Source organism: Convolutriloba macropyga, chromosome 8 (genome assembly GCF_964194025.1).
Source record: "Convolutriloba macropyga chromosome 8, txConMacr16.3, whole genome shotgun sequence".
NCBI lineage: Eukaryota > Metazoa > Xenacoelomorpha > Acoela > Convolutidae > Convolutriloba > Convolutriloba macropyga.
Window position 1 is genome coordinate 30831940 of NC_134475.1, and position 22844 is coordinate 30854783.

At 35.6% G+C, this 22844-nt stretch overlaps 1 protein-coding gene across 2 annotated transcripts in view; it reads right to left on the bottom strand.

Annotated features, from left to right (window-relative positions):
• Positions 1–732: 732 nt before the first annotated feature.
• The window catches only part of LOC142344680 (ATP-dependent translocase ABCB1-like), a 122837-nt gene continuing 100725 nt past the window's right edge, over positions 733–22844 (bottom strand). Inside the window, exons 6-13 of one of the 2 annotated variants that reach the window (XM_075396518.1) lie at positions 13026–13583; positions 12459–12593; positions 11574–11690; positions 11300–11499; positions 10581–10774; positions 5006–5137; positions 1490–1620; positions 733–1303 (exon numbers count right to left, since the gene is read on the bottom strand). In XM_075396518.1, coding sequence (XP_075252633.1) covers positions 846–1303; positions 1490–1620; positions 5006–5137; positions 10581–10774; positions 11300–11499; positions 11574–11690; positions 12459–12593; positions 13026–13583 — 1925 coding nt within the window. In that variant the 3' untranslated portion in view covers positions 733–845. The remainder of the gene's footprint in view (positions 1304–1489; positions 1621–5005; positions 5138–10580; positions 10775–11299; positions 11500–11573; positions 11691–12458; positions 12594–13025; positions 13584–22844) is intronic. The other variant, XM_075396519.1, reaches the window with a different exon arrangement.

Consider the following 22844-nt stretch of genomic DNA (forward strand, 5'->3'; position numbering starts at 1 on the left):
CAAGACCGGAAGATAAGCGTTCCTTAGACAATGAGCAATTAATATTCAAGTCAATATCATCAGCATTCAATATTTGCAATATTTTGAAGTCTGTCAAGCTAATTGTAAATCATTCACCTGCATGACATCAACGATAATGACGACAACAATGATGATGACGTTGATAATGACCACGAGCATGATGATGATGACAACGACAAAGACGACAACGATGACGACTACGACGACGAAGATGACAACAAGGCAAACAACAATCAATTTTCAGAAAACAATTTCCTCGTCAAAAATTTTCTGTGAAATGTCTTGTCAAAGGTCTCAAGTGACTTCAAAATTACTTTTCAATTGGACTCGTTCAAGGAGGCCGGGTTATGTTGTGGTTAACAACCTTTTGACCTTCATATTGCGAGAGCTTCAAAACTTCAATTCAAGATGACTTCTTCAACAAACGCAACAATAAATTACCACGTGATTTGAACTAAGAAATCATAATTTCATCTGATTTTATCAACAACACTTGTTTCCTTTTGAGCTTGAGTTCTTCTTAAGCATAAAGCATTTAAGTCTTTAAAGCGTTTAAAGCAAGTCTAATCAACAAAAATAAGTGTTGCAACGCAACACACATCAATGATAGACGGCATCGCGCAAAAGTAGTTATCTATTCATTCGAAATGCGGCGGAATATCGTTTAAAATCTCAAACATTAGCTTTTATCACTACACAAGAAATCGCAGGTTCTAGAAAATTATAAATTAAATGCATCAAAACCAACAAATTAAAATTGTACAATTTTCACAGAAAATTAAAATTCAGTTGTATAATAAAAATTGTGAAAATTCATTGTACATTTATTTCTTGTGCAGGTTCTGTTGTCGACACAAGGTAGCATAGATTCCTCCCTTCGCTAGAAGCTCGCTGTGGGTTCCCAATTCCTGCACTTTTCCATAATCTACAACTGCTATTTTGTCACATTCCTGTATAGTTGACAACCTATGGGCTATAACTAAACATGTCCTGCCTTCCTGTGCTTTATCTAGAGCTTCCTGTACAATCTTTTCACTCTGGGTATCCAGAGCCGAAGTTGCCTCATCCAGAAGTAGAATCTTTGGTTGGCGAATGAGCGCCCTCGCAATTGCAATCCTCTGTTTCTGCCCGCCAGAAAGTTGCACACCCTTCTCGCCAACTTGAGTGTCGTAACCTTCAGGTAAAGAGTCAATGAAACTCGACACGTTGGCTAAATCGGCCGCTTTTTGCACTTGTGAATAGGTCACTGGTTGAGCCAGGTCCAAGCCATACGCAATGTTCTCTAAAAACACATACCAAAGTTTGAACGTGAGAAAAAACTAATTCTCAAAAGCATCCAAGAAATAACTGATTTCCGTTCGAGGATAATTTTATGAACCATTTCAATAGGCCTTCATTGAATAGTTGCAAAGTGTGGGGGACCCAAGATAACTGCAACTAAAAACAAAAGAGGAAAGGGTATAAATACCAAATATGGTTCCCTGGAACAGGACTGGCTCCTGACTGACAATGGCCATATTAGACCTCAAACTGCCTAGGTCAAACTGTCGCACATCCTCTCCGTCCACTGTAACTCTGCCCTCTTCTGGGTCATAGAATCTATTAAGACAAAGAAAGATACAGCATCAAGGTTGAACAAGGCCTCTAATCTTGCCCCTTTTGGTTTGTCAAGTCGGAGGAGTTTTCTCCATAAAGGATGTTCAATTAACATAACATAGCTGGCAGATTGCCAGAAAATAGCCGCAATAGAGTCGTAGATCTGCAGTCTCAAAAAAACAGTAAAAAAAAAACAGACCAAAAAATTTCGTCTTTTCATTGAAGGCTGATATTTTATATTTGTACAAGTTGCTGCTGCCTCTATTAGCTGATCTCAAACAACCTTCATTTAGAGTGACACACACCCATTTGACCTTATCTCTTTGAATTAAAGTAAATAAAAGTCAATTTCAAATTGAGGAAGTCATTTTTGAGAGTGAGGTAAGTCAAGTGTGACCAAAAATTTAATCACGCGCATGAACAAAAAAACTCACTCCACTAAGAGCGAAAAATGACGTCACACATGCACTTCAGTTGAAATTGCATGAACGAATGAACAAAAAGTGGCTGTGACGTCATATGGTCGTAACAAAAATCATGACGACGAAATAAAAAAACATAGCAGGACAAGTCCTGACGTACAATTCAAAGAATTTTCATTGATTAAACAGAAAAACTAGACCTAGAATGGACTATGAGTGAAATGAGAAAACCATTTCAAAAAAAATCAGATCAAAAAATAAGAAAAAAAAACAAAAAAATCAATGTCAAAATGCCGCATGGGAACAAAAAACCACTAGCGAGTAATGAAAATTTAATTCAAACAAAAAACTAGGCCTAAAATGAGCTGTGAATGGATTGGGAAAACCATTTAGAAAAAAATCCTATCCAAAAAATCGAAAAAAAAAACAGTAAAAATCAGAGTGAAATTGCCGCATGTGAACAAAAAACCACTACCGAGAAACCGAATTTTTGTTCAAACACCACTTTCGCACTCTACTTTAAAATTAGAGCGAAAAAAATTCACGCCGCAAAACCACTCGCTTTTTCGCTCCATTTCCTGTTTCGGCGTGACCAAAATCACCACTCCAAATTGACTTCGAAGTTCATGAAAACGTGTGAACAGATCTTAAAAAAAAGACAGCGCCCGAATACAATTCAAATTCTTTGAATTGTAAAAAAAACCAAGAGAAGGCCAATAATAGCCCCAGCTATCGCTGTGCGGCTATTAAACATACCTGGCAGATTGCGACAATAGCAGCGGAACAGATTTTCGTGACGTAGAATATATATATATATATATATATATATATATATATATAATATATTTATATATATATATATATATATATATATATATATATAATATATTTATATATATATATATATATATATAGCAACAGATGGAGGAGTGATCCGATGCTGTTGCCAACGTTTTCAATGACTAAACCGTTTTCATACTAAAAATTTCGGTCCAAAAAATGCAAAATTGTAATTTCATTTTGGCCACAATGCTTTATTATGAAAATTGAGCAATATACAGGAGTCCAACACTGACCTTGAAAGGGATAGCGTATTTGCAAGTGACCTTAATAAAGTTAGAAGTCATTAAGAGAGTGAGGTAAGTTAGTTATGATAAAAAATATCGGGCAGATTGCCGGAAAAGAGCCGCCGTAATTCCGATAAACACGATTGGGATTGAAAGAATAAAAGATTGATTTTGCTAAGAAATAAAAATGTGAACTATTTTGACGTCATTTTGCAGTTAGACATACCCCTGTTTCTTAGTGAGTTGATACAGGGGCTAGTATCAATGCCAATAAGCATAAGAGATACTTACTAAGACTAAAAAGAACAAAATTCAAGAAACGCTCATGTAAAATAAGGCCTTATAGGTTTATCCAATTCCAATTTCTGATTTCTTTTTCTTTAAACTGACTCATTTCACTTTGAATTGCTTTGCTGAGCAATTGGTGTTTAAAATCAATTTGAGCAGAATGATCGAAGAATGACACTAGTCTAAAGAAGCCAAAACAATTTCACGCAAACTGTTGAATTTTTATTTGCCGAAGTGAACAAAACATAGCGAGACATGTCCTGACCTACAATGCATACAATTTTCATTGACTTAACAAAAACGAGACACAGAATGAACTTTGAATGGGTTGGGAAAGCTGATTAGAAAAAAAAACCTGCTAAAAATAAAAAAAAACAGAAAAAATCAAGGTCAAAATTCTGCATGTCAACAAAGAGCAACTAGCGAGAAAGTGAAAGTCCTGACCTACAATGCATACAATTTTCATTGACTTAACAAAAACGAGACACAGAATGAACTTTGAATGGGTTGGGAAAGCTGATTAGAAAAAAAACCTGCTAAAAATAAAAAAAACAGAAAAAATCAAGGTCAAAATTCTGCATGTCAACAAAGAGCAACTAGCGAGAAAGTGAATGTCCTGACCTACAATGCATACAATTTTCATTGACTTAACAAAAACGAGACACAGAATGAACTTTGAATGGGTTGGGAAAGCTGATTAAAAAAAACCTGCTAAAAATAAAAAAACAGAAAAAATCAAGGTCAAAATTCTGCATGTCAACAAAGAGCAACTAGCGAGAAAGTGAATGTCCTGACCTACAATGCATACAATTTTCATTGACTTAACAAAAACGAGACACAGAATGAACTTTGAATGGGTTGGGAAAGCTGATTAGAAAAAAAAAACCTGCTAAAAATAAAAAAAACAGAAAAAATCAAGGTCAAAATTCTGCATGTCAACAAAGAGCAACTAGCGAGAAAGTGAATTTATGGTAAAACATTAGAGCAAAAAAATTTCACGCCGCAAACCAGTCGCTTTTTCACTCCACTTCCTGTTTCGTCGCAACCAAAATTACTACTCCAATTTGACTTCAAAAATCGTCAAAAAATCGACAAAAACAAAGATCACTGCAATATAGCTACGCTCAACTTACAGCTTTGCAGCTATAATAAAAACGCTGCAATGGACACATTATTACCTCCAATTTTGACCTTCTAGTTATATTGTAAGAAATAAAAATTTTGTTAACCGGGCAGAATACATCTCTATGTTTAAGAACATACCTCGATGCGACGGCTGCCAGCTGAATCTTGAAAAATTTCGAGAAATTTTCTTGCGAAATTTTGCTTGCAGAAGACAACCCGATATATAGATGAGCATGTACCAAACGCATAACCCGTTATTGAGCAGCGTAGAAAATGCTTTGTCACTGACAATACCATCTAGATCAGGAACCATGAACATTGCAACTGGAATCACTTCGAAAATAAGGTATTAAGGTTAACTAAGGACGCTTGTATTAATATATGAAGTTGATTTCGATTACAAAATCGATCAAATTTACTCGAAATTGACATGTTTATGGGGTCTGCTCTCGCTGGTAATGAAAAATTGAAGCAAGAGTAGGGCACCTTAGAAGGAGTTGCATAAGTGTGCTCTTTCCACATCCACTGAATCCGACAAGAGCCACTTTGTGTCCACTGGGAATGGTGAGTGACAGTCCATTCAACACCCTCTGTCCCTTTCTCTCGGGATAGGTGAAGCTGAAAACACAGTTGAAAAAATGGGCGTTCAATTAAAGCCTGCTTAAGAGGTATGGTCTATAATCGCAATAAGGGATATAAATGATCTTAGATTTTTTATAGACCAAATCAAAACAAATAATTATAGCCCGCAGAATACCAAAAATAGCCGCGATTAACTATATTGAAACAGGCAAAGACGAGATAAAAAGAAAGGTGGATTGTCTATTATACTAAATATTAAGAAATGCTCTTGTGTGCTATTCCAGTTAATTAAATATGTTGAATGCAACCATTAAAATGCAGTTTATTAAACTTAATAATGACAATTATCAATTGTCTAAGAAAGAGCTTTATCGCTTGATCCGGTTTCTTTTGACTTCGCTGCTTCGGCCTTGAACGTATTCAATACATTGCGTATATGTAGAACTATAGCCGACAGATTGCTGAAGTAGCGGAAAAACAGATCCACGTGCTGCAGAAAATAGACGAGAGAGGCAAAACTGAGATGGTGGAGTTGCTGATACAACATAATTTGCGACCTATTTACAAAATTAAATGGTTTTTAATTTTTTTTTTTGAAAAAAAGCTAACTTAATTTTGGTCACCTTGCTTTATCGTTGAAAATATACAATATAAAAGTCTTTCATTGACCACAAAAAGCTCAAAGTATAATTAAATGATATTGGCAATAAAAATTCATTTAGAGAGTGAGGTAAATCATTTATGATAAAAAACTTTTTAACTCACTGCCAATTATTTGGTGAAAATGGCTTCACACATACTACAGCAGTACAAGGGCATTGAGAAGATGAAAAAGCGACGTGAAGAGGTCCCCAAAATAAATCTTCTCTGAGGTTTGCAGAGCCCATTTTGACTGACAGTGACTTCCTTTGACTGTTAGTACTGAACTACAGCTGATTGATTTCATCTCTTAAATATTTTGAATACGTCACAATCTAGAGAAAGTCAAATCCGTCGAGTGAAAAAATAACGCGTTCCAACTTAAAATTACAACTTAAACTTAAAACACCACCGGAAATAAAACAGTTATCAGAATTTTTATGAGAACTAATTGAACCAATTCATAATGCGCAACTTTTGCAGAAAATCATGTGAACCAAAAAAAAATTACGAAACAGTTATAAAACGGCTGGACAATCTTTGGATATGCATGTCTGCTGTTCTAGATTAGCATAATTTTTTGCGGCCATATATTTTCGTCTATGCTTAAGTCTATGTATTAATTACGGACATAAATGTTTGTCAAAAATGTAACTGTTACTAAAAAAGTTCTTTTGTTTCATAATGTCCAGCACTCGAAAGAGGAGACGCGGAATAAAAAAATAAAGTAATCTATTTTGTCAACGTGTACAAAAACATTTCAGCAGAATGTTCTAAAAAATTTTACAGTACTATCTAAAATCGGTCAGTTATAACAGAAAAGGGAGAAATTTGATTTTAAAAAATATTTTGCAGAATCAGTCATTTTTAGCAGAGGGGGAAAACAATTATAGATATATGTATCACAAGATATACTGCATCATATACTGTATCTATTCTGCGTATAGATATACTGCATCAAAACAGGAATACATAGCCGGCAGATAGCCGAAATAGCTTCGAAATAGACTTGCGTACCGCATAATACAGATAGAAACAAATACAGATATAAGTCGAAAAAAGACGCCACTCAAAAAGCTATGTGAAAACATTCAGCGATAAATTAATAAAGCTTGTTGAAATTAATTCTCTAGAAGCATTTTTATTTTTAATACAGATAGAAACCGACAAAGATATATAAGTTGAAAAAGTTATCAACGCCGCTCAAAAAACTATGTTGAAAAATTCAGCGCTAAACTAATAAGGCTTGTTGAATTTCACTTCGCGAAAACCTCTTTATTAGGAGCCTTTATTGCACATATGAGTTCCTTTGACCTTTAAGTATTTAAAGTACAAAAGTCGTTTTATTGACTGAGATAAGTCACTTATGATCAAAATCTAATCACGCAAACGAGCTTAAAACCTTTGCTAAAGAGAGCGAGAAACGACACGCGCAAACGTATTTAATAAAAAAAAGTCATTTAGAAAACTTGACTTCAACTTTGTTGTCTGAATAATGTAAGGCAAAAAAAGATCGTCAGGCGACGAAACAAAAAACGTAGCAGGACAAGTCCTGACAGAAATCAAAGAACTTTTATTGACTAAACAAAAAATAGACCTGAAATGGACAAGAAATGGATTGGGAAAACAATTTAGAAACAAATCCGTTCAAACAAATTGAGAATAGCGCTAACATAAACAACATAGCTGGCAGATTGCCAGAGAATAGCCGCAATAGCTTTGTAGATCTGCAGTCTCAAAAAAACAGTAAAAAAAAACAGACCAAAAAATTTCGTCTTTTCATTGAAGGCTGATATTTTATATTTGTACAAGTTGCTGCTGCCTCTATCAGCTGCTCTCAAATAACCTTCATTAAAAGTGACACATGCCCATTTGACCTTATCTCTGAGTTAAAGTAAATAAAAGTCAATTTCAAAGTGAGGAAGTCATTTTTGAGAGTGAGGTAAGTCAAGTGACCAAAATTTTAATCACGCAAATGAACAAAACAACTCACTTCACTAAGAGCGAAAAATGACGTCACGCACGCACTTCAGTTGAAATTGCATGAACGAATCAACAAAAAGCAGATTTGAAGTGGTTGTGACGTCATATGTCCGCAACAAAAATCGCCACGACGAAATAAAAAAACCAAGAGCAGGCCAATAATAGCCCCAGCTATCGCTGTGCGGCTATTAAAAAAATCGAGAAGTTGAAATTCTGTAGGAAAGAAACTTTGCTCACTGCGTTTCAAAATAAGATTGAAAAAAAATCACGCCGCAAAACCGCTCGCCTTTTCCCTCCGCTTCATTTTTCGACATGAGCAAAGTTATCACTAAAATCGTCAAAATTTGTAAACAGATCTTAAAAAAACATAGCCGGCAGATTGCCGGAATAGCTGCGAAAGAATAGACCTGCGTGTCATATAATAGAGATAGAAACAGATACAGATCTAAATTGAAAAAAAATCGACGCCGCGCAAAAAACTAAGTAAAAAATCATTCAGCGATAAATTAGTAAATCTTGTTAAAATTCATTCCGCAGAAGCCTCCTATTAAGGAACTTTACTGCACAAATGAGTTCCTTTGACCATAAACAAATTCAGATTAAACTTAAGTTTTAAAGTGCAAAAGTCATTTTATTGAGTGAGGTAAGTCACGTATGATCAAAATCTAATCATGCAAATAACCTAAAAACTTTTGCTAAAGCGAGTGAGAAATGACGTCACGCGCGCAATTGCCGTTAGTGAGAGGAAGAAGTGATTCAGAAAATTTGACTTCTTCAGCTTTGCTGTGTGAACATATGTAAAACGAAAAAAGAGCGTCAGACGACGAAACAAAAAAACATAGTCGGAAAAATTCCGGAAGCGACTCGAAGCATCAAAACTTCACAAAAAACAGTAATTGCAGCTGAAGCCATCACCTTTTGTATTAAACCATTAGCTAGCTACTTCCCCGGGTCTGATCTAAAATTTGATGAAATTGAAACCGCTTTTACCAAGAGAAACAAAACGCCGCAAAATTTTATATTATGGAAAGCGTTTGTTCAAGTTAAAATTCCGAAATAAATTGGATGACCAAAACCTGATAGGCTGAAAAAATGACAGGGCTAATAATTTCCCTCAAAAAAATTCTTGATTCCAATCTCAAAAAAATCGCGAAAGAAAACGGCAGATAATCATCTTAGAAACTGAGTTAAATTTTTCAAAACATAATGCTCAAAATTAAGAACCAGAAAACCACTACAATTAGATTGCTAATCACTTCAATTCAGACAAAACAACAAATAATTCTTCCTTGTTGTATATATTCTATACATGATTTCATACTAATTCAAAAAGAAAATTAATAATAGAGAAGAAATAAGCAACAGAATAAAATTCAAAGGCAAAAAATTGTTTAAAAACAATACCAGGGCCGGAAGAAGATTGCACTAAATAGTAATAAGTTAAAACTGTGAAAAAGGCTATCCAAAAAACTCTCAGTACTGCCTTATATTGAATGAAATCAATTGCAAACCAAAGAAATGACGAAAATCTTGAAAAAAAGTTTAAAAAAATCTTGAGAAAAAGTTGAAATCATTCAATTTTTTATCAACTAAAAAAATCAATATAACGAATATAAACGTGACGGTCAAGACGAAGCTATAATGGTAAACTAGAATGAAAAGAATATGAGCACAATGTAAGCAACATCGTAACAAAAAGATCAATTCTTGATTTTTGAATCTTAAATTACAAATTTAAAAAATCAAGGAACACGAAAACAATTCAGTCTTCAGCATTCGAGACAGAGAAAAGAAAACGAATCATCCGAGACAACGATGCATCCTCCTAAACAGAAAAAAAAGAGATAGCAGAATTCAAACATATGAAATATTGAACCATTTAGCAAAAAATGGTCAAAATGGTCAAAAAATGGACTGCAGTTATGAAAAAAAATTTTCTTTTCAAAAACTTAACGCCGAAAGTGGTTGATTTTTATTGAAACGAAAATAAAGTCCCTCAAGTTGCACAAAAAGACTTTCTAGTAGTTAAAACCAAAATTCGAACAAAAAACTGAGGAAAATTTAAAAAAAAACTACCAAAATCGGATTAGCATATGTACAATTTTATAAAGAAAAGTTACATCGAGGTAGAAAGAGGCGTGGATTATATGAATTAGCAAAAGAAAGTTGCCATATTAACTGATTTGTGACAAAAAGACGGCCGAAAGATACAAACATGAAGAAATTAATAGAAAAAAAAATCCAAAAATCAACTAAAAATCAAGAAATAGCTGCCAATTTTGAATTTCAACCGCATTTTCAGGCTCTGCAAAACAATGTGTTATCAATTTACGAGGTTTACATTTCAATATATCATCGACTAAAAATTATTTCCACAAAAAACCAAATTACAAGCAAAAAAACTTGGCCATTTAGACGAAAAAACGGCTAAAAACGGTTATCTATATGTGCCATTCAGTCAAAAATTACTTTTCAAAGTCAAAAAGTCATTCACTAAACACAGCGCATGATCAAAAAACTTCTCTCGTTCAGAAAAAATGAGTTCACACGGCAATTTTAATCACTTTCGCTTTTAGGTCAAAACATCGTCTGAACGAATAGTACTTCCGGTAAAAAAAAACCTTAAGAAAACCAATACTCCTCTTCGAGTCGTAAAAAACCAAGAGCACCGCAATATAGCTTCGCTCAGCTTACAGCTTCGCAGCTATAAAAAGACAGCGCCCCAATACAATTCAAATTCTTTGAGTTGTAAAAATTCTTTGAATTTTTTTAAAAAAAACACGAACACCGCTTTATAGCTCCACTCAGCTTACAGCTTCGCAGCTATAAAAACTCAGTGGTCTAATCTTTGACTTACTGTATGTCTTCGAATGTGATGGTTCCCTTGATTCCTCTTGCATCTTTAGTACTCCTTGAATCCTCATTGATCGTAGGCTCACACTCCAGCTGTTTCAACACATGATCTGCTGCAACTTGTGCCTTTGCGTAGTCAGGCAGGAACGCAGTGCTCTGTCCAACACCAAATGCCGCGAACATCAACGCAAAAATTACCTGAAATTTATTACACCTCAAATAAGTAAATCTTAAATATCGATAGTACTAACACTAACTATTGCATTCAGATAGCTATCTTAGGTCTATCTTTCGTGAATAGGTTATTAGCTTCGTTCATGTGATGCTTCCTGTTTTTAAAGAAAGCAACATTCATTTTAATAATTATTGAAGTTGTAGGTCTGTTTGTTTGCACTTGGTCAGAATCGTATATCGTCAATGAATTTTTCTGATCAATGCATATTTAGATTATCATTATATATTTTTAGGGACAGTAATTTATAAGATATTATCAATTATTAAATATGTTGTTAAATAAACATTATTATATAGAATATTTATATTATCATTCTGGTCACTGTATCAAATATGTATCCGGTCGGTGTATGCTTCGACTACTTTGGAAAGATGGTGGAAAAAAAGTTCATTTGTAAAGCAACAGAGACAATTAAATGGCAGGTGACCAAAAGTGGACCCTATCTCATTGATGCGATGAATAGATATAACTTTGAAGACATGCCTGACCTTGAAACAGTCTTCTGGATTGTCAATTTTCTGCTCAACAATCAGCTCCGTGGCCAGTCTGAATGCAGCCGCGTATATGTAGAACTGTAAGCTGAAACCAAGTCCATTTGCAAAGCCAAACACGTGAGCAGTCTTTAGATTCTTCCTATGCAGTGGCTCAATGATGGAATTGTAGTCAGTCACAAAACGGTGCTCGAGACCTAAAACAAATTCGAGACGTCATTAACAGCACTTTTACCCCATTACAGCGGCGAGTAAGAGATAGAATACTGACCGAATGCGTGTACAGTCCTGATATTTGATATGGACTCTGAAACTAGCTTGCCTCCCTTCTGAGTGTTGCTGCTGTCCTGCACCTGGTATCCTGTAGCTATCTTAGCCTGGATCCCACCTACAACATACAATCTCACAGTAACTTAGCCATCACAATTTCTAAACTTGCACTTTATTGTGAAAAATTGCTTGCCTGTAAATTTCAGTAACCAGTGCATTTATTCGACAGATAACGCTGACAGAATTGAGTGCCAACTTACTACCCTTAAAGGGTATCAGGACAATTTACCCAATTCAATTCTACCCAATGCCATTATACCCAATGATATTTTACCCAATGCCATTATACCCAATGATATTTTACCCAATGCCATTATACCCAATGACAACTTGGTAAATTGTCATGCAACCCCCTTAAAGCTTTCTGTATTATTGCTATCCTTTTGACTCAAAATTTCTCGAGTTGAAGAGACGCCTTTGTAATAAGAAGTCAAATCAACGTACATAGACCGTCAAAAATTACTATTTGATTTGGGCTTGGTTGATTGAATTTGTTAGCTACATATATATTGGTGGGATACTTAAGTAATACGTTAAGTATCTCAGCAATATCTGAGAAGCAAACAAACCCAAATCACTTTTTAATTAGTTTAACAAATTTGGTAATTTTGAAGATCCATTCAAGATGTGTGGAATCATAACCTTGAAGATATCAAAGAATACATTTTCCAGGACTACGACGGATGCTCGCAGTACCTATCACTACCGGAGACAAGATTTCGCTAAACCGGAGAATCGGGAACGTCATAAAAATCCCTCAAAATTGACAGACATGAATGACAAAACTTCATTGGCAGACATGGTCACAAAAAAACATGAATGAAACCTGAGAATACGATGAGAGGGACAGTAGCTAGAATGAGAAGTGCCAGTTGCCATCCATAGTAGAAAGCGATCACCAGTCCCACAGCCATGCCAGCTATCGCCTCGAACACACTTTTGAAGCGCACACCCGTCGCACCTACACGCAACCAATAAACCTATCCTCACAAAAGAAGAGTTATTCGCCATATGTGATCAATTTCTCCTGCTGTGGCATCTATTTCTATCCGCCTACTGGTAATTTCTCAAGGCTTGCTATAGTTTCGTTTATTGGTAATTTTGTGCAATTTTCAAGTGCGGTGTACGGGAGAAAACTCTAATTTCTTCTAACTTAATTTATTTAATGGTTCTATATTTATAGCCATCTAAAGGGTAGTGCCGAGGAAGCAAAAGGTGATTTACTGCGTGCAGTATTTTTCATTTTCTACATTTATCAACCAATCAAACGCTGCCAGCTCGATACCAGGCCTAATGCGTACACGATAATTACACAATTTTAAACACTCCGAGCGAGTTTGGTAATGCCACAAGAACTGTCTCAATTTTTATACAAATCCAAAAATGTCATTACCCTGAATTAGTGACGCATCTTTTGCCAGTTTTGCCGTCAGTGCTCCAGTTGAATTTGCAGACTTGTCAAAAAATTCAATATCTTGCTTCAAAATTGATTCGAAGCATTGCGTTCTAAGTCTCTCCGTCAAACACTCCCCAGACACCGACAGAAACAGCATTTCCAACATGAAACCAACCCCAATGGTTCCTCCTAGAACCAGGAACATCAAGCTCCAGAACACGGAATCATCCAACATTTGATCTGGCGGCTCCCTCAAAACTCCAATCATCTCACCAAAATAGATGGAGAAGGTCGGAAACGAACCACTGACCATTGTTGCCGCAATGCTGCCTAGCAGAATCCAAAACCATTCTGGGCTGTTCAACTTCAAAAGAGTTCCAAATCCCGGAAGCGTTTCTTCGGTTTTGAGTGCAATTTCATCGTCTTCATCATCGGCAGTTAATGATTCTTCATCTTGCGACATTTTTGCATATTTTTTGTTCTTCTTGGAAGTTTTGTCTGAGTCCTGACTAGCGTTACGTGACATCTTTCGATGCTCATCTCCGTCCAAGGATTCTAAAATATAGAATCATACAACAGCTGCAAATATTTCTGCTTAAGTTACACCATAAGCTGTTAAAGTAATGATCTCGAACATTTAGGATCTACTGTAGGAGATACTACCGCCGGTTGATAATCTATATCTATATTTTAATCGCGTGAACACATAAGGAGGCATGTTTTAGAGGCATCACTGAGCAGCATATTTTAACAGTACTACCGAAGAGCACGGTTAAGCGGTTGCTTAATTGGGGTTAGTGACCGATTAAGTGTGCTTTAAGGTCATTGACCGATTAATGTTTCTAAAAGGTCAATTGCCGAAAAATGTTACAGAAGGTCATTGACCGAAAAGTGTTGTCAATACGTCATTGAACCAAAATGTTGCTAAGAGGTCTTGTCATATACCGAAAAATGATTTGCCAAAAAGCCTGTGTCCAAAATTTCAAAAAAAGAATGATCGGTGTTTCAATAAACAAAAACAATAGTATTAAAAAAATCACTGGCCGATTATTTGTTCAGTAAAGGGTCTGTGAATTCAGAAAACGGTCTTTGCTTTTGATACTGAAAAGGTAATTAATCAAAATAATTTTAATATAATAAATTATTGCATACAAAACATGATAGGTATATAATTTTCCTTCAGTTTTTTCGAGGAGAATTTTGGTTGGTTGCATTAGCCAGCCTTTTAACTCAGTTCTGAGTTTGTTGACGTCTTAAAGGCATTCACAAATGCTTGAAAACGGTTCCTTTTTATCAGCACATTCCTCGTCTTGGGCACATCCATCGTCGTGTTCTCATTTGCTCATTCATCCTTTTTATGAGACCCGGAATTCATTGTCTCACAGTGGATCATTTTTCTCTTCTCTTTTGAACTGTTATATCTCTCCCTCTTTTCAGTGTCATTCTCTATCTTTCTTTCTGTTGTGCGATTTCCTATTTCTGCTCTTCAAGTGTTTTCTCTAACTGTGTGCATTTTGCACTCAAATTTTTGCTTTTGCTTTTTGCACTTGCTCACTATCTCGCTGTTCTTGTACTTTCTTTCTCTCATGATTTCGGCTTCTTTCTTTTTGCTGACCCGTTTTCCTTCATTCTTCGCTTTTGTTTTTTTGCGTTCTTTCCCTCCCTCACCTTCCTTTTTCCTCCTTTCTCTTTTTCCTGATGGTTGTTTTCCTGATTCCTCCATTTTCCGGTTGTTTACTAATTTTTCTTTTTTATCTATTTTTGATTCAATTTTTTGTTATCTATTGTTTTTTTACGGTGGGTTTCTGATGTTCTTGTGGTTTTTGTTGCATTGTTTTCTGTCTGTTCTTTCCTCTCTCATCAATTGCGATTTTTTCTTTTTCTAGTTAATTCCGTTTTTTCACTTTTCGCTCCCGTTGGCTTTCTCCCAGACTCTTGTTTTTTTTGTTTTCCTTCTCTGCTTTCAAGCTTCTTTTGTTCTCTTTCCTTTGTGGTTTTTCTTGCTTTGTTAAGTCTATTTGCTCTCCGACTCATTATTTTTTTGTTATCGATCTCTCTCTCTCCCTCTTTATACCTCATTTTTTGTTTTGAGTTTTTTATGCTCTGTGAGATCGTCTATTAGTCTTAACTCGCATAAAACCTTTGTTTGACATGTTTGTACTCGAAACCAGTTATCACGAATAATTCTTCAATGTGAATATCAATTACTAAAGTTTCAGGCTACGATGCATTCAAATAGCCTTTAGGGACCTGCTAGTATTAATTCAACGTCGACAGAATGACGCTGAACACCATGTTTAAGCGCCTATCTTTGCACGTTTTAACAACTCTTAAACACGGTCTTCGTAGAAAAGAAATGACTGACAACAGTCGGGTTTAAACCTGAGTCTATGGGTTAACAGCCCAAAACATAATGAGCTGGACCATGGCGAAGGATTGTAACGGCAAATCAAGAATCATACCCTACTATTAGATAACTGCTTTGCTTTCTGCTTCTTTTTGATCTTTGCAAATTAAGTACATGTGTTGTGTTCTGTGTGTTCATGCCTTTAATCATTTATGTTGATCTTTTAGACTGTTCTCTATTGGTAATGTATTCTGTGACTTTCTCTTTAAACAGCCTGTGTTAGCTGCATTGCTCATTTGAATTGCCTTTTTCTATTTAAACAGCCTGTGTTAGCTGCATTGCTGATTGGAATTGCCGTTTTCTCTTTGAACAGCCTGTGTTAGCTGCATTGCTCATTTGAATTGCCTTTTAAATGCTCTTTTTTTAATTATGTTTATTGCTCAATTGAACTGCGCTCTATTGACCGAATCTATAGCGTGTCCCATAATTCCATAAACGTGTTAAGAGGTCAAAGTCAATTGTGCTCTTATTGAGTTGTGTTCATTGCTCATTTGAACTGCGTTCTAAATGCCCAATGCGCTCTTTTTGAAACGCTCTTTTTGAATTGCGTATTTTCCATCTATGCATTTAATTGCTTCACACGTGCGTTTAAGCTCTCTCACTATATTTTGTGGCTGATTGCGCAGAATACGAATAGGCAGAAACCGAATTCACCTTTTTATAACGTGGATTCATAATTCAAGATCTGCTCCACCCTTATCCCATTTCACCATGTGGTAAAGTATTCCATAATCCCCCGCCCCAGTACAATTCGAAGCTGGTGCTGGTGCTTTTGTAACCCAATATTGAGGTTCGGGCTCTGTGCACACGTGTTTTGTCTTTCTGATTTATTTGGGGGGGGGTATGTGTTAAGGAGTGTGGGGAAGCGGGGCGGAGGGGGTAGGGCAGGGGAGGGTTTAAAAGAAGGCTTGTAGTCAGTCCCATCAAGTTGCAACGCTATAGAACGTTTCAAACGTTTTCGAACGCACGCCCCGAGCTTTTCAAACGCATGCCTCGAGCTTTTCAAATGCATGCCCTGAGTTTTTCGAACGCATGCCCCGAGCTTTTCGAACGTTCGCTTGCGTTGCAACTGTATGGGACTTACTATAATCTCTGCATGCATTAATCTTGAGCTTTGACCTTTGAAACCTTCCATTGCGTTGCAACTTTATGGGACTGCTCTAGCTACTGCTAAGCTTTTATAGCGTATCCCATAAAGTTGAAATAAGCGAACGTTTCAAAAGCCACAGGTTTGTTCAAAGGTCAAAGTTCATTGATGAATGAAAACTTAATGGATAATGAAAACTTATCAGATTCAGGGAGCTTATGAACGCTCCCCTTCAGTGCATTCGAGCTGTAAATGGGGCAGGTCCGAGATTTGATTTAGACGGGTCAGGAGTTTTCTTCACTTCTGATTCTGTATTGGCCGTTATAAGTTGGCTTTCGTTTTCGAAACAAAATTTCTCGCTCCCTTGGATGTTGCAAAATGTTTCTCTATGTGTTAACGTGATTTCAGATTATAATGTTGAACACAGCCTCAGCAGCCGCAACTATGCAGAACAGCTTTAAGAAGGTATTCGAAAACGCAGAGAAGGAAGTGGATGTTGCTATCAATCATTTTGTTCGCGCAGCAGGAAGTGATGTGAACAATGTGGAAGTTGAGGAGCTTAGAAAGAGGGTTGGTGAGTCCTTTAACGATATCAAGAAGTTGGTTTTGAAGTTTAACGCATCCGCCTTGTTCTTCATTGGACTTAATGTAGACCCGCTCAATCCGAATCTACATAACTTGATAACGGGTTCACGGCTGAAGCGAAAGAAGGGAAGCGGTAATCAGAAAGATGTCGCGCAGCCGCTGGAAACGAAAAAGAGCGTTCCTGAGGGAAAATGTCAGGAAAAACCGATGAATGTTTCAGTGAAAGATTCAGCATGTGTTCAGAAACCAGTGAAAAAGAGGAGTTGCATTAGCGAGGATAAAGCTGTTGTAAGTTTGAATTGAAAGCTCATTTTGGAAGGTCCTTTTGGAGGATCTTCATATTTCATTGCTTTTCTTGATTAGGTGAAAAAGAAAAAGAGTGAGGAGATGCCGCCTAAAAGGCAGCCCAAAAGTAAATTGGAGGTAAAGTACAGCGCCGAAGAAATGAAGGAGATCGTGGCAAATATGTCATCGGATTGTGCGGAGGACTTCTTTTTAACTGGAGCTTCAACTGTGTATAGTCAGCCAGGCGGCCAAAATAATCAGACAAAATCTGTTGAGACTTCGGTGAAAAGTGAGTCAGTTGAAGATGTGAGAATCAATGCCAACAACGAGATTCCACTTTCAACTTTGGAAGATGGTGAGATCTTGGATTGATATAGTGAGAAAGATAGTAATGCTAGCTCAGATATTTTAAAGCTTGCGAGAACCTGTAAAGTTTTTGTTTATATGCTGATGGGTCAAGTATTGAACTGTGAATAACTTATTGATCCCTTATCATAATTGATGTAGAAACCTACCTAATGGGAACACTTTTCGAGAGCATGCTTTCATTCTCAAACCATAGTTTTCAAGCAAGTTTGTTCGATCTTCAACTACGTAATATCTGAAAAGAACTTCACTGAAATTTACCTAATTTTCATTGACCTTTCAAAAACTGATGGTTCTTCAGAAAATTCAACATATGCCTCTCATTGAAGTTGAAAAGTGTTTTATGGATATTCTCTTTTATAGTTTGACTTAGTTACTACTTATTAAAACTTCTGATAACAATTGTGTTAGAGCAAGTGCCCTACCTCCGAAAATAATTAATTCAAGGTTCCACAACTTTGAAAATCTTTTTCGGTTAGAGAAATACAAAGCTTTGTTAGGACAATTGTCCTCATGGAAGTGCTCCAAAGGTCTTCGAAAAGATTTCAGCCTGAACTCGAGTGTTCTCAGGCAAAGTCATCTGAGGAATCATCTCGCGTTCAACAGAGTTCGAACTTTGAAATTAAGAGAATTCTAGCTTACTCTTTATTGCCTTTGGCTGAAAACATTGCGTGACAATTATGATTTGTTGTACAATTTTGTATCTTATTCAACTCTTCCCTGAAATTTAAAGAGCGCAGTTCTTCTTTTAGACAGTACAACTAAGAACTCCGATTGATCAAGTGCTCTCAGGCAGAGCCATCTGAGGACTTTGACAAAAAACTGCTCTATTCAAATTCCATTTTGTCTATTATGGATCTTGACAAATGTGAAAGCCGCTCAATAGAGTTCAAACTTCGAAAATAAAACAATTCCAGCGTACTCTTTACTGCCTTTGGCTGAAAACATTGCGTGTCACTTATGATTTGTTGTACAATTTTGTTTCTTATTCAACTCTTCCCTGAAAATTAAGAGCTCAATTTTAGACAGTACAACTAAGAACTGTGATTGATCAAGTGCTCACAGGCAGAGCCATCTGAGGACTTTGAAAAAAACTGCTCTATTCAATTTCCAATTTGTCTATTATGGATCTTGACAAATGTGCAAGCCGCTCAATAGTTCAAACTTCGAAAATAAAAAGTTCCAGCGTACTCTTTATTGCCTCATGCTGAAAACATTGCGTGACAACTATGATTTGTTGTACAATTTTGTTTCTTATGCAATTCTTCCCTGAAAATTAAGAGCCCCATTTCTCTTTTAGACAGTACAATTAAGAAGTCTTGATTGATAAAGTGCTCTCAGGCAAAGTCATCTGAGGACTTTGAAAAGAATGCTCTATTCAAATTCCAATTTTTCTATTATGGATCTTGACAAATATGAAAGCCGCTCAATAGAGTTCAAACTTCGAAAATAAAAAAATTCCAGCGTACTCTTTACTGCCTTTGGCTGAAAACATTACGTGACAATTATGATTTGTTGTAAAATTTTGTTTCTCATTCAACTCTTCCCTGAAGTTTAAGAGCCCCATTTCTCTTTTAGACAGTACAATTAAGAAGTCTTGATTGATAAAGTGCTCTCAGGCAAAGTCATCTGAGGACTTTCAAAAAAATGCTCTATTCAAATTCCAAATTTTATATTATGGATCTTGACAAATATGAAAGCCGCTCAATAGAGTTCAAACTTCGAAAATAAAAAAATTCCAGCGTACTCTTTATTGCCTTATGCTGAAAACATTGCGTGACAATTATGATTTGTTGTACAATTTTGTTTCTTATTCAACTCTTTCCTGAAAATAAGAGCTCAATTTCTATTTTAGACAGTACAACTAAGAACTCTGATTGATCAAGTGCTCACAGGCAGAGCCATCTGAGGACTTTGAAAAAAAACTGCTCTATTCAAGTTCCAATTTGTCTATTATGGATCTTGACAAATGTGCAAGCCGCTCATTAGTTCAAACTTCGAAAATAAAAAAAATTCCAGCGTACTCTTTATTGCCTTATTCTGAAAACATTGCATGACAACTACGATTTGTTGTACAATTTTGTTTCTTATTCAACTCTTCCCTGAAATTTAAGAGCCCCATTTCTTTTAGACAGTACAATTAAGAAGTCTTGATTGATAAAGTGCTCACAGGCAAAGTCATCTGAGAACTTTGAAAAAAATGCCCTATTCAAATTCCAATTTTTCTATTATGGATCTTGACAAATATGAAAGCCGCTCAATAGAGTTCAAACTTCGAAAATAAAAAAATTCCAGCGTACTCTTTACTGCCTTTGACTGAAAACATTGCGTGACAATTATGATTTGTTGTACAATTTTGTTTCTTATTCAACTCTTCCCTGAAATGTAAGAGCCCCATTTCTCTTTTAGACAGTACAATTAAGAAGTCTTGATTGATAAAGTGCTCTCAAGCAAAGCCATCTGATGACTTTGAAAAAAATGCTCTATTCAAATTCCAATTTTTCTATTATGGATCTTGACAAATATGAAAGCCGCTCAATAGAGTTCAAACTTCGAAAATAAAAAAATTCCAGCGTACTCTTTACTGCCTTTAACTGAAAACATTGCGTGACAATTATGATTTGTTGTACAATTTTGTTTCTTATTCAACTCTTCCCTGAAATTTAAGAGCCCCATTTCTCTTTTAGACAGTACAATTAAGAAGTCTTGATTGATAAAGTGCTCGCAGGCAAAGTCATCTGAGGACTTTGAAGAAAATGCTCTATCCAAATTCCAATTTGTCTATTATGGATCTTGACAAATATAAAAGCCGCTCAATAGAGTTCAAACTTCGAAAATAAAAAAATTCCAGCGTACTCTTTACTGCCTTTGACTGAAAACATTGCGTGACATTTATGATTTGTTGTAATTTTGGTTCTCATTCAACTCTTTCCTGAAAATTAAGAGCTCAATTTCTATTTTAGACAGTACAACTAAGAACTCTGATTGATCAAGTGCTTTCAGGCAGAGCCATCTGTGGACTTTGAAAAAAATTGCTCAATTTAATTTCAAATTTGTCTATTATGGATCTTGACAAATATGAAAGCCGCTCAATAGAGTTCAAACTTCGAAAATAAAAAAAATTCCAGCGTACTCTTTACTGCCTTTGACTGAAAACATTGCGTGACAATTACGATTTGTTTTACAATTTTGTTTCTTATTCAACTCTTTCCTGAAAATTAAGAGCTCAATTTCTATTTTAGACAGTACAACTAAGAACTCTGATTGATCAAGTGCTCTCAGGCAGAGCCATCAGTGGACTTTGAAAAAAATTGCTCAATTTAATTTCCAATTTGTCTATTATGGATCTTGACAAATATGAAAGCCGCTCATTAAAGTTTAAACTTCGAAAATAAAAAAATTCCAGCGTACTCTCTACTGCCTTTGACTGAAAACATTGCGTGACAATTATGATTTGTTGTATATTTAGTTTCTTATTCAACTCTTCCCTGAAATTTAAGAGCTCATTTTTAGACAGTACAACTAAGAACTCTGATTGATCAAGTGCTCTCAGGCAGAGCCATCTGAGGACTTTGAAAAAAAACTGCTCTATTCAAATTCCATTTTGTCTATAATGGATTTTGACAAATATGAAAGCCGCTCAATAGAGTGCAAACTTCGAAAATAAAAAAAATTTCAGCGTACTCTTTATTGCCTTATGCTGAAAACATTGCGTGACAACTATGATTTTTTGTACAATTTTGTTTCTTATTCAACTCTTCTCTGAAATTTAAGAGCCCCATTTCTCTTTTAGACAGTACCATTAAGAAGTCTGATTGATAATGTGCTATCAGGCAAATTCATCTGAGGACTTTAAAAAAATGCTCTATTCAAATTCCAATTTGTCTATTATGAATCTTGACAAATATGAAAGCCGCTCAAAAGAGTTCAAACTTCGAAAATAAAAAAATTCCAGCGTACTCTTTACTGCCTTTAGCTGAAAATATTGCGTGACAATTATGATTTGTTGTACAATTTTGTTTCTGATTCAACTCTTTCCTGAAAATTAAGAGCTCAATTTCTATTTTAGACAGTACAACTAAGAACTCTGATTGATCAAGTGCTCTCAGGCAGAGCCATCTGTGGACTTTGAAAAAAAACTGCTCTATTCAAATTCCATTTTGTCTATTATGGATTTTGACAAATATGAAAGCCGCTCAATAGAGTTCAAACTTCGAAAATAAAAAAATTCCAGCGTACTCTTTACTGCCTTTAGCTGAAAATATTGCGTGACAATTATGATTTGTTGTACAATTTTGTTTCTGATTCAACTCTTTCCTGAAAATTAAGAGCTCAATTTCTATTTTAGACAGTACAACTAAGAACTCTGATTGATCAAGTGCTCTCAGGCAGAGCCATCTGTGGACTTTGAAAAAATTGCTCAATTTAATTTTCAATTTGTCTATTATGGATCTTGACAAATATGAAAGCCGCTCAATAGAGTTCAAACTTCGAAAATAAAAAAATTCCAGCGTACTCTTTACTGCCTTTGACTGCAAACATTGCGTGACAATTACGATTTGTTGTACAATTTTGTTTCTTATTCAACTCTTTCCTGAAAATTAAGAGCTCAATTTCTATTTTAGACAGTACAATTAAGAACTCTGATTGATCAAGTGCTTTCAGGCAGAGCCATCTGAGGACTTTGTAAAAAAAATGCTCTATTCAAATTCCAATTTGTCTATTATGGATCTTGACAAATATGAAAGCCGCTCAATAGAGTCCAAACTTCGAAAATAAAAAAATTCCAGCGTACTCTTTACTGCCTTTGGCTGAAAACATTGCGTGACAATTATGATTTGTTGTATATTTAATTTCTTATTCAACTCTTCCCTGAAATTTAAGAGCTCAATTTTAGACAGTACAACTAAGAACTCTGATTGATCAAGTGCTCTCAGGCAGAGCCATCTGAGAACTTTGAAAAAAAAACTGCTCTATTCAAATCCCAATTTGTCTATTATGGATCTTGACAATTATGAAAGCCGCTCAATAGAGTTCAAACTTCGAAAATAAAAAAATTCCAGCGTACTCTTTATTGCCTTATGCT